Source organism: Salvelinus namaycush, chromosome 35 (genome assembly GCF_016432855.1).
Source record: "Salvelinus namaycush isolate Seneca chromosome 35, SaNama_1.0, whole genome shotgun sequence".
NCBI lineage: Eukaryota > Metazoa > Chordata > Actinopteri > Salmoniformes > Salmonidae > Salvelinus > Salvelinus namaycush.
In genome coordinates this window covers 34,343,511-34,356,004 of record NC_052341.1, presented here as the reverse complement: position 1 = coordinate 34,356,004, position 12,494 = coordinate 34,343,511, and the positions used below count along the sequence as shown (strand labels likewise).

The following is a 12,494-nucleotide window of genomic DNA, read 5'->3' as shown; positions in this document are numbered from 1 at the left end:
TGGATTAAAACCTAATTTTAACAAGTGTACCATTTTACGCATTGAATCATTAAAAACAAATACTGTTTACACTACCTTGTAATTTACCAATAAAATGGGCGGATGGTGAAGTAGACATAATTGGTATTCAACATCTCAAAAAATATAAATGAACATCCAATTCATTTCAATAGAAAGTTAGCAAAAATATATAAGATTCTGCAACCATGGAGGTAAATACTTGTCTATTTATGGAAAAAAATCATATTGATTTAACTCTTTGGTCCCATCACAGTTTACTTACTAATGGCACTGCCAACTCCAGATGACTTGTTTTTTAAACCACATAAGCAAAAAATTATTTTATTTGGATTGTAAAGCCAGACAAAATTAAACGTGCCTATTTATATAAAGAATATGAGTTTGGGGGGCTAAAATTATTAAATATGTAAACCACTCACTAAAAGCTTCATTCATTCATAAGTTAAACTTAAACCCAAAATGGTTCTCCAGTAGATTATTAACTTCTTATGGCTGGGGGCAGTATTGAGTAGCTTGGATGAATAAGGTGCCCAGAGTAAACTGCCTGCTACTCAGTCCCAGAAGCTAGATTTGGATAGAAAACACTGAAGTTTAAAACTGTTTGAATGATGTCTGTAAGTATAACAGAACTCATATGGCAGGCAAAAACCTGAGAAAAAAAATCCAACCAGGAAGTGGGAAATCTGAGGTTTGTAGTTCTTCAAGTCATTGCCTATCGAATATACAGTGTCTATGGGGTCATATTGCACTTCCTAAGGCTTCCACTAGATGTCAACAGTCTTTAGAACCTTGTTTGATGCTTCTACTGTGAAGGATGAGGGAATAAGAGCTGATTGAGTCAGGGGTCTGGCAGAGTGCCACGAGCTCAGTCTCGCGCTCTCCCATCAGAGTTAACTGCGTTCCATTGCATTTCTACAGACAAAGGAATTCTCCGGTTGAAACATTATTATGTTTCAATCATAAACAGATTTATGATAAAAACATCCGAAAGATTGATTCTATACTTCGTTTGACATGTTTCTACAAACTGTAATATGACTGTCTGAACTTTCGCCTGGACTTGCCCTCGCCTCGTGAGTTTGGATTGTGTACTAAACGCGCAAACAAAAAGGAGGTATTGGGACAAATTATGGACTTTATCAAACAAACATTTATTGTGGAACTGGGATTCCTGGGAGTGCATTCTGATGAAGATCATAAAAGGTAAATTAATATTTATAATGCTATTTCTGACTTCTGTTGACTCCACAACATGGCGGATATCTGTATGGCTTGTTTTTGTGTCTGAGCACCGTACTCAGATTATTGCATGGTGTGCTTTTTCCTAAAAGTTTTTTTGAAATCTGACACATCGGTTGCATTAAGGAGAAGTAGATCTAAAATTCCATGCATAACACTTGTATCTTTTAGCAATGTTTATTATGAGTATTTCTGTAAATTGATGTGGCTCTCTGCAAAATCACCAGATGTTGGAGGCAAAACATTACTGAACATAACGCGCCAATGTAAACAGATGTTTTGATATAAATATGAACTTTATCAAACAAAACATACATGTATAGTGTAACATGAAATCCTATGAGTGTCATTTGATGAATATCAAAGGTTAGTGATTAATTTTCTCTCTATTTCTGCTTTTTGTAAGTCCTCTCTTTGGCTGGAAAAATGGCTGTGTTTTTCTGTGACTAGGTGCTGACCTAACATAATCGTTTGGTGTGCTTTCGCCATAAAGCCTATTTGAAATCGGACACTGTGGCTGGATTTACAACAAGTTTATCTTCAAAATGGTGTAAAATACTTGTATGTTTGAGGAATTTTAATTATGGCATTACTGTTATAATTTTGCGCCCTGCAATTTCACTGGCTGTTGTTGTGGGACGCTAGCATCCCGAATATCCCAGAGATGTTAACAATTATATATTTTTTTTAAGTAGGTCAAGTGAAGGTAAATGTTCAATGGGAAAACAAGAGGGAAGATCTAGGTATGCATGTATAAGTAGTTGTCTAATAATCCTAGGTCATTTAAACTTGGACCCACCTCCTGCTGTGCCTGGCTGTTGCTGGGCTCCAGTTCCAGGACCTTCTGAAAGCAGCGGCTGGCTGCCATGGCATTGCCAAGAGACAGGTGACACTTGCCCTCTCGCAGATGGCCCTGTGGTGCAGTGGGTGGAAAGATACTTCCTGGTTAAAGCTGCTGGAGGACTACAAAGGGTTGGTGTGCTCCACATAGGGTTCTCACGATACCAGTATCGTGATTAGAGCCCAACCGATATTGGATTTCTGGATCCAATACCAGTTGAGGTAAAAAAAAAAGCCAATTAACGACATAACTGCCCAAAAAAATGTTTCAATATTTTGCTGGAATGAAAAGTATAGTTTGTGCAAAAAACTCCAAATGACAACTTTAAATTAATTCTGAAATTTTAGCAACAACTCTTTTAAATTAACATTTAAGAGCATTATACATTTCATAGTTTGCATGAAGAATGACTAGAAATCTGCAACTTCTTAAACATAAAAAAGGCGTGAACAATTATATACAATTTCTAAAGGCCTATGCCAAACTGAAGATATCCTCAAGGAATGCAAAGCCAAATACAAAGCACGCATAAAAAAGCCAGGGGAGGGAACATCATAAAATAACACTCACACTTGACTTGCCCACCCCCCTACTAGCACTGACTGTGCTGAGATACTTTGAGGAAAAATGTACTTACTATGACTGAGATATAGGATTTTCCCACATAGCTATCTTAAGATGAATGAACTAGCTGTAAGTTGCTCTGGATCATCTGCTAAATGTAATTAGAATATTATAAAAATGTGAATACTTTAATAGGATCTCTATGGGAGGGACAATATGCGGTGTACAGTAAGTAGGTAGATGCCCTGGCTGAATTAATAAACGTAGATATGTAAATATGTAAATATGAAATTGCACTTGTAATGTTGTACTGCCGCTTTAAGAACAGGCAGCGAGATGACGATTATCTGGTAATGATTCGGATATAACATCGCTCTTCTCGAAAGTCTAAGATATCATCTAAACTTTAAAGCATTTGTACTGATCTTTAACCAAAGCCTAACTCTCAAATCATTACAGCACTTTAGTGTTCACAAGCAATGTTGTTCAATACAAAATGTATTGGCTAGATATTTCAAATCTGTATGGTCCGCGATACAATGTTTATTTTTTATTTTTTTATTTCACCTTTATTTAACCAGGTAGGCAAGTTGAGAACAAGTTCTCATTTACAATTGCGACCTGGCCAAGATAAAGCAAAGCAGTTCGACACATACAACAACACAGAGTTACACATGGAGTAAAACAAACATACAGTCAATAATACAGTAGAAAAAATAAGTCTATATACACAATGTGAGCAAGTGAGGTGAGATAAGGGAGATGAAGGTAAAAAAAAGGCCATGGTAGCGAAGTAAATACAATATAGCAAGTAAAACACTGGAATGGTAGATTTGCATTGGAAGAATGTGCAAAGTAGAGATAGAAATAATGGGGTGCAAAGGAGCAAAATAAATAAATAAATACAGTAGGGGAAGAGGAAGTTGTTTGGGCTAAATTATAGATGGGCTATGTACAGGTGCAGTAATCTGTGAGCTGCTCTGACAGCTGGTGCTTAAAGCTAGTGAGGGAGATAAGTGTTTCCAGTTTCAGAGATTTTTGTAGTTCGTTCCAGTCATTGGCAGCAGAGAACTGGAAGGGGAGGCGGCCAAAGGAAGAATTGGTTTTGGGGGTAACCAGAGAGATATACCTGCTGGAGCGCGTGCTACAGGTGGGTGCTGCGATGGTCACCAGCGAGCTGAGATAAGGGGAGACTTTACCTAGCAGTTTCTTGTAGATGACCTGGAGCCAGTGGGTTTGGCGACGAGTATGAAGCGAGGGCCAGCCAACGAGAGCGTAATGCAGAACGCCATAGGATGTTTTTGTGGTGGTTAAGGGCAGTCAGGTCTGGAGAGAACCAAGGGCTATATCGTTTATGCTTGCAGCACTCATTTGAGTCACAACTCGTTCTAGCTAGTAACAATCTAATCACAATATCAGCACATGGCCTGAATGACAGGCACAGACAATAACTTCAACCAGTGTTATTGTATAACTTTCGCCACCAGTCCAGTCATTAGCAGCACAGACTGCCAGGCATGCTAGCTAAAAATACTTTGCTAGCTCGCTAATGTTAGCAAAGTGAGAACTTTGCATCAGTGAAATGTACATAGCCAGTTTGATTTACTTTGATTAATTAATTTTTCAAATGCGGTTGCATCGTCAAACCAGCATGCCTACTACTGTTCACAATAAACCCTTTGCGATCTGCTGGCTACTGAATGATGTTCAGTGAGAGGCTTATGTAAGATATGTATTATAGTAATATCTCAGATTAGTGGATTTATTTGTTAATTCATGTATAAATAATATTGTCGTTTTAAAGACAGAAGACTGATACAAATATATTTGTGAAAAGACAATATCGGCCAATAATATCGGCAAACGGATTTATCGGTAGGGCTCTAATTGTGATACTCATAAGTATCATGTCAAGGAAACAAAACATGACTGTCTCCATTTCTTGAGGAAAACAGTCCTAATTGGAAACAGTCAAAATTATGTTTATTTTCCAATATACAGCACATAATATTTTATATTAAGTAGGTTCTTTAAGGACTCAAGAGTTTGAAAATGTAGTATTGTAATACTGGTATCGCGACAACCCTATGCTCGACTCCCAATTCTACAATGACGTCACGCCGCTGAAGCAAGCAGGCTGAACTCTGACCTTCATGAAACAGTCGTCCAGCCGCACGGCCCGCTGGGAGTCCACCAGGGCCTCTCGGAAGCGGCACAGCATCATGAGGGTGGCCGCCCGGTTTCCATAGTAACTGGCGTTTTTAGGACATGCATCTGACAAAAACAAAAAGGGAACCATATTCTCAAGAGTCACGCCTGTAATCAATCACCTTGAAACAACAGTCTATAATTCCAGAGAAACATATCAGCATGTCTGGATACTGAAATAAAATAGTATTCGCTGAATTTTCAAACTGGTTGTCAATGAGAATTGGCTCTAACGATCCAGTTAAATATGAAATATATAATTTGAGAATCCTTTAAAAAAATTCTCTACACAGTTGCTCTACGCTATGGCCTAGCATGTTGTTACTAAACTAGTGTACAAAGCTAGTGTTGCATTCTCACCAATGGCCTTTGTGTAGTAGTTAAATGCCTCAGAATAATCCTTCTTGACGTAGAAAGCATTTCCTTGATCTTTGAAGCCCTCAGCCTCCCTGAGAGGAAAAAACACCAGACAGTTGAAATGTGTAGGCTAAAGAGAAACAAATGGAGCATTAAGGCTATCTACCAAAAAAATGCTGTAATACCCTTATTAATATGTTACCTACAATTCAGCAGTAATTTATATAAAATTACGCTTAACAAGCCAGTTAAGCAGGGGAAAATCCATTGACAAATCCTCTTTACTTGCTCGTTGGTATTTTGATTACGTCAGCAAAAATATTCAGAGGGAATCTATTTGTGCATAGCAGCCAGGGGATCTGGTCTTTGTAACAAACACATTTTGACCTATGATAATGAATTGGCTCAGTATACCAAATGGGAAAGCACACTTGGCATGTTTACCTGATTGGAACAAACAGAACAGTACCAACTGGCCCAGTGTGAGGACACTGGAGCAAAACCAATCAAGGAGGGGGATTAAATAAAGCTATCATTAAGACGTAGGCCTACTACTAGGGGATGTGTAGTCTACTCGATTGGCTATAGCGGCAATTTAGCAAATGTCCCAATTCAAAGTTGTGTCCCTGAGTTTATGGACAAGCAATCCATGCTCTGGTTTAGTTTGCCTGGCACTGTTTCCAAATGCTAACATTTTAGAATTTGTGGCACAAATCCCATTCAATTTGTGTGTGACACAAATGCAACCGTGCCAGCCACTGCAAGGGAAACTAAACCAAAGCACGGATTGCTGCTATACCTTGTCCATAGACTGTAAACAGAGTAAGAAAACCAATGAGAGCGTTCTATTAACCGGGGCCGTGGTGCACCCATCTATGGCCCGTGACGTGAAAGGACAAAAGCGGTGAGGGAGGAGCATCCTTCTCAAATCGAACAGTAATATCCACCGCTCGGTCAAGTTGTCAACAAGGCAGCATGTTGCATCATCCAGAAACGTACATCTCTTTACATAGAAAATACATTTGGACTAGTTTCCATTGGGAAGGCAGATAAAAAGCATTTTCACAAAAATGTCTTTTGTATGTCAAATCACAATCCTACTCAGCTAAATGTCTGTGTGTGTTTCATTAGTCATCGCTCTGTCAGTGAATACAATTGAATCATGTTTTGGCATGATTACATGTCTCATTTCAAGTAACTAGCTGCAGGCTTAAATAAATACTCAATCATATACTTTGCATAGAAAACCAAATAAAAGCATGGAGATAGAAAGGCGTGTCAAATATGCTAGAATGGATGTTTCAAAACGACAGCTGCATATGCATATTAGCTAATACATATGGCATAGCCTAGACATATCGCATAACTTGCGATACGATCTTCTCCAAAAACAGTTGTACAATGCGCTTGTGCAATAAGAACCTGCTACGAACTGGCTCGTACCCCGTAACAAAGAGACGACTAAGAAAGAAGTCACTTTATTTAATAAATATATTTTTGTAAGATACAAGTAACAATGGTGTTTAGTCAGTAGTGTGAGTGGATGCGTGCATTGATGGTGATGAGGGGTGTTGAGAGGTGCCAAAATAAATAAACAAAGAAGCCCCAAAACACCCTAACAAAAACTTTGTGTCTGCGCGGAGAGTCTCCTCTAGGTATGTGGGGAAAGTATTTATCGCCAGGACACACCTGAGCCAAGGTGTGTCCCATCTCGCAGACGACCCTCCCAGCTCCACCCACCAACATTCTATTAGGGAAAACAAGAGCAGAGAGAAATAATTTATCAGAGAGAGTGAGAACCCCCCCGGGGACCACATCACCCAAAAGATATTTTGAAATACTTAAAAAACATATTGCCTTGGTTAAAGCTACCCCACTGCCCCAGCCAACCTCGTCCTCCCCAGACCTCAGCAATCTTTAAGAGGAAAGAAAAAACGAGGACAGCAGGGAACAGATGACAGGAGCGACAAGACAACATAAAATAAACAGTTTCCCGGTTACATGGACAAAAAGCATACTTCACAACACTTAGGGACTACACGCATGAGAAAGCACATGTCCACTGATCAATATGTCCTCCACTCCACTCCTATTCCCCAGGCGCTATTTTGATGACTTATGTAACCGTAATAGCCTTGGTTTCATGCATGTTAACATTAGAAGCCTCCTCCCTAAGTTTGTTTAATTCACTGCTTTAGCACACTCTGCCAACCCGGATGTTCTAGCCATCTAGCCAATCCTGGCTTAGGAAGACCACCAAAAATTATGACATTTTCATTCCTAACTACAACATTTTAAGAAAAGATAGAACGGCCAAAGGGGGCGGTGTTGCAATCTACTGCAAAGACAGCCGGCAGAGTTCTGTCCTACTATCCAGGTCTGTACCCAAACAATTTGAACTTCTACTTTTAAAAATCCATCTCTCTAAAAACAAGTCTCTCACCGTTGCCGCCTGCTATAGACCACCCTCTGCCCCCAGCTGTGCTCTGGACACCATATGTGAACTGATTGCCCCCCATCTATCTTCAGAGCTCGTGCTGCTAGGCAACCTAAACTGGAACATGCTTAACACACTAACCATCCTACAATCTAAGCTTGATGTCCTCAATCTCACACAAATTATCAATGAACCTACCAGGTACCACCCCAAAGCCGTAAACACGGGCACCCTCATAGATATTATCCTAACCAACTTGCCCTTTAAATACACCTCTGCTGTTTTCAACCAAGATCACAGCGATCACTGCCTCATTGCCTGCATCCGTAATGGGTCAGCGGTCAAACGACCTCCACTCATCACTGTCAAACGCTCTCTGAAACAATTCAGCAAGCAGGCCTTTCTAATCGACCTGGCCGGGGTATCCTGGAAGGATGTTGATCTCATCCCGTCAGTAGAGGATGCCTGGTTATTTTTTAAGAATGCCTTCCTCACCATCTTAAATTAGCATGCCCCATTCAAGACATTTAGAACCAGGAACAGATATAGCCCTTGGTTCTCTCCAGACCTGACTGCCCTTAACAAACATCAGAAGAAAAAAAAATTACTGGAAAACTCAGAATAAGACCGACCAACTCGTCTTGCCAATCAGCAGGTAGATGAGCGGGAAGGCTATCCAAAACACCCAGTGACTCAACATTTTTCAATCTACCCTGCAGTACGCAATCATCGGGACATCCTCCTCACCATGCACGTACAAAGCATGACAAAAAGAACCCAGCGATGTAACAGCACCAGCAAAAATGGACCTTGGCTTGAAAAGGAGAACCAACAAGAGCAATAACCTGGTCACCTGGACTAAAGTGACAAGGCTCAGCTCGCCTATCAAATATTCCTTTTATTCTCCCCTGTGAAGATGACAGCTTCTCTTTAGCCATCTCAACAGCGGTGTACAGGCGTCGCTGGAAATCACACATAGAAGACAAAAGGAACTGAGATGTAAATGACACTGTAAATGACATCTTAGCGGAAACCACTAGAGATGTAGACAAGACAGGCCATATACGCTCACCAGCCAAGTTAACCTTTTGTCAATATGGGGGCGCTGTTTTCACTTTGTAAAAAATCGTTCCCAAATTAAACTGCCTCGTACTCAATTCTTGCTCGTACAATATGCATATTATTATTACTATCGGATAGAAAACACTAGTTTCTAAAACCGTTTGAATTATATCTGTGAGTAAAACAGAACTCATTTTGCAGCAAACTTCCTGTCAGGAAGTGAGAAATCTGAAATCGAGGGCTCTGTTCCAGGGTCAGTTTATTAATTTCCATGGAATCTATGGGTCTACATGCACTGCATACGCCTTCCCCTAGATGTCAGTAGGCAGTGAGAATTGGAATGGGGTGTCTAGCTAGATCTGAGGCCGAACAAGAGCTCTTGGAACCGTGGGTGTAGTCTTTTCACCGTTCGTCTTGGCGCGAGACAGACCTGAGGATTGCTTTCTGAAAAGCTGTCGTTATAGGCCTTAGATATATCCGGCTCTGATTTTATTCGATATATGTGTTAAAAACATCATAAACTAGTTATATTAAACCGACTTATAGCAGTTTATATCAGTTGATTGCGATTTTCTGGAATTTCTTTGTCTTGTGTTATGGTGCGTTGGACACTGCTGCGCCACATGGCTAGCTTTGGCTGCTAATTCTACAGATGAAGAGGGCATTCTACAACCAAACAACGATTATTACAACTTGTACAAGATTCTGATGGAAGCTCATCAAATAGTAGGAACCATTTATGATATTATTTCGTATTTCTGTCGAAAAATGTTTAGACTATATTCTGCCCAGATTTCGGGCGCTGTTTCGCTGTAACGTAAGCTGTATGTCGTAATAAGGTTATTTTTAAAAATCTAACACAACGGTTGCATTAAGAACTAGTGTATCCTTCATTTGCTGTCCAACCTGTATTTTTTAGTAAAGTATATGATTAGTTATTTGATTAGATGATGTGAGTGTCAGAAATATATCCAGATTATTTTGGGCAGTTTGGCTAGTATTCACATTGTTCAACCAAGAATTGTCCCGCTAAATATGCACATTTTCAAACAAACCATATGTGTTGTGTAATATGATGTTATAGGACTGTCATCTGATGAAGTTTGAGAAGGTTAGTGAAAAAATGTATATATTTTGCTGGTTTATTCGCTATCGCTAACGTGTCTTGAATGAATGCTGCTGTGTGGTAGGCTATTGTAGTAAGCTAATATAATGCTATATTGTGTTTTCGCTGTAAAAAACTTAATTTTTTATTTTTTATATTTTTTTATTTTATGACGAGTATTTAGGTAATTCACGTTGCTCTCTGTAGTTATTCTAGTTGCTTTGGTGAGAGTTGTGATGGGGGCTGCAATGGTAAACTATGATTTATACCTGAAATATGCACATTTTTCGAACAAAACATATGCTATACAATAAATATGTTATCAGACTGTCATCTGATGAAGTTGTTTCTTGGTTAGTGACTATTTATATCTTTATTTGGTCAAATTTGTAGCTATCACCTATGCAGTAAAAAAAATGGTGGAAATATGCGGTTGGGTCTTTTGCTATCGTGGTTAGCTAATAGAAATGCATAGTGTTTTCCCTGTAAAACATTTTAAAAATCGGACATGATGGCTGGATTCACAAGATGTTATCTTTCATCTGGTGTCTTGGACTTGTGATTTCATGATATTTAGATGCTAGTATTTACTTGTGGCGCTATGCTAGGCTATGCTAGTCAGCTTTTTTACTGATGAGGGTGCTCCCGGATGGTGAATCGTGAGAAGTTAATCGAAAGGACAACGATACCCTCAACAGGCAACGAAGGCGGCACCCCGACAACAACCTCACCTTTATTTTTTTATTAACCTTGAATCTAGGCAAGTCAGTTAAGAACAAAATCTTATTTTACCCCGGCCAAACCCGGACCAATTGTGCGCCGTCCTATGGGACTCCCAATCACGGCTGGATGTGACGCAGCCTGGAATCGAACACCTCTTGCACTGCGATGCAGTGCCTTAGACCGCTGCGCCACTCGGGAGCCTTTCACCAGTTCAGAATCCAACATCAGTTTACGCAATGGAAATGACAGTGTGCAACCCGATTCCCCTAATTGAAACACGATTCCCGAATCAGTCTCAGCAAAGAAAGGTAACAGACTAACACAAACAACTCAGAGGCACCTGTGTCCCTCAGGATCTACACTGGCACGTTACTTCCTAACAGACACACAAAACCCTACGTAATGAAAGGTAAATAATCTGGGTCAATTGGGACTTTAACATGCGCCTGGGCATAAGACGAAGTGACAGGAGCGAACAGATGTGAGACTGGAGCTTCCATCGCCGTAGGCTTAGGTTTAACGTTAGCTCCAGTACTGAATTTACCCTTAGAGAGAACAGGACATTTGTTTTTTCAATAACCTGAACCCTGACAGTAGTGACACTTGACTGAAGTCAGCTTTACCAAGGGAGCCAGGCTCAACTCTAGATGAATGAAGCTCTGCCCGTGAACCAGTGTCTCGTTGGTCGAGGCCCAAATCTCTCCAAACGCCCCCACTCAATCCGAATACAGGGCTCTGGCACACCTACTCATTCAAGGGTTTTTCTTTATTTTTACCATTTTAAAAATTGTAGAATACTGAAGACGTCAAAACTATGAAATAACACATATGGAATCATGGTGTAACCAAAAGAAGTGTTAAATCGAAATATATTTCATATTAAGTTTTCAAAGTAGCCACCCTTTGCCTTGACAGCTTTGCACACTCTTGGCATGCTCTCAACCAGCTTCATGGTGTAGTCACTTGGAATGCATTTCAATTAACAGAGGTGTCTTGTTAAAAGTTCATTTGTGGAATTTCTTAACCTTCTTAACACATTTGAGCAAATCAGTTGTGTTGTGACAAGGTAAAGGTGGTATACAGAAGATTGCCCTATTTGGTAAAAGACCAAGTCCATATTATGGCAAGAACAGCTCAAATAAGCAAAGAAACAGTCCATTACTTTAAAGAACTTTAAAAGTATCTTCAAGTGCAGTCGCAAAAACCACCAAGCGCTATGATGAAACTGGCCCTCGTGATTTTGTTTGGGATGAGTCGGACCGCAGAGTTTAGAAAACGCAGCCAACAAGTGCTCAGCATATGTGGGAACTCCTTCAAGACTGTTGGAAAAGCATTCCAGGTGAAGCTTGTTGAGAGAATGCCAAGAATGTGCAAAGCTGTCATCAAAGCAAAGGGTAAAAATATATTTTGATTTTGTTTAACACTTTTTTGGTTACTGCATGATTCCATGTGTTATTTCATAGTTGTGATGTCTTCACTATTATTCTACAATGTAGAAAATAGTACAAATAAAAACCCTTGACTGAGTAGGTGTGTCCAAACTTTTGACTGGTATTGTACACGGTGCTTCGCCAAATCCTACAACAGCTCAACCTTAGTTTTCGTGCGGATTCGCGGTGGGTAATTACGCACTGTAGCCCGCTAGAAAGGGGGGGGGCAGCAAAATGCCCCCCCCCCCCGAGCAACGGATGTGACCCCGAGACAACTGATCGGTCCACGGACCCCACACAAAAATAACTAACTATGCCCAACGTATTCCAAATAGAAACTCGTCACCAAAAGACTAACAGGGCTATAAGGCTATAGCTCCGGGTAGCAAATGGCACTTATCCTATCCAAATCTCCTACTGAGGTACACAGCAGAATGTACTCACCTCCTCAGACCAATGTCCCAACAGCAAGTAGAGCAAGAGTTTCCAGCCTGGGCAAGGGACTGG

The 12,494-nt window shown here is 40.2% G+C and overlaps 1 protein-coding gene across 2 annotated transcripts in view; it reads right to left on the bottom strand.

Moving 5' to 3' along the window:
• The window catches only part of LOC120029311 (dnaJ homolog subfamily C member 7-like), a 61,316-nt gene that overhangs the window by 41,857 nt on the left and 6,965 nt on the right, over positions 1 to 12,494 (bottom strand). For both annotated transcript variants that reach the window (XM_038974531.1, XM_038974532.1), the window contains exons 2-4: positions 5,234 to 5,322; positions 4,815 to 4,939; positions 2,060 to 2,173 (exon numbers count right to left, since the gene is read on the bottom strand). In XM_038974531.1, the coding sequence (XP_038830459.1) occupies positions 2,060 to 2,173; positions 4,815 to 4,939; positions 5,234 to 5,322 (328 nt within the window). The remainder of the gene's footprint in view (positions 1 to 2,059; positions 2,174 to 4,814; positions 4,940 to 5,233; positions 5,323 to 12,494) is intronic.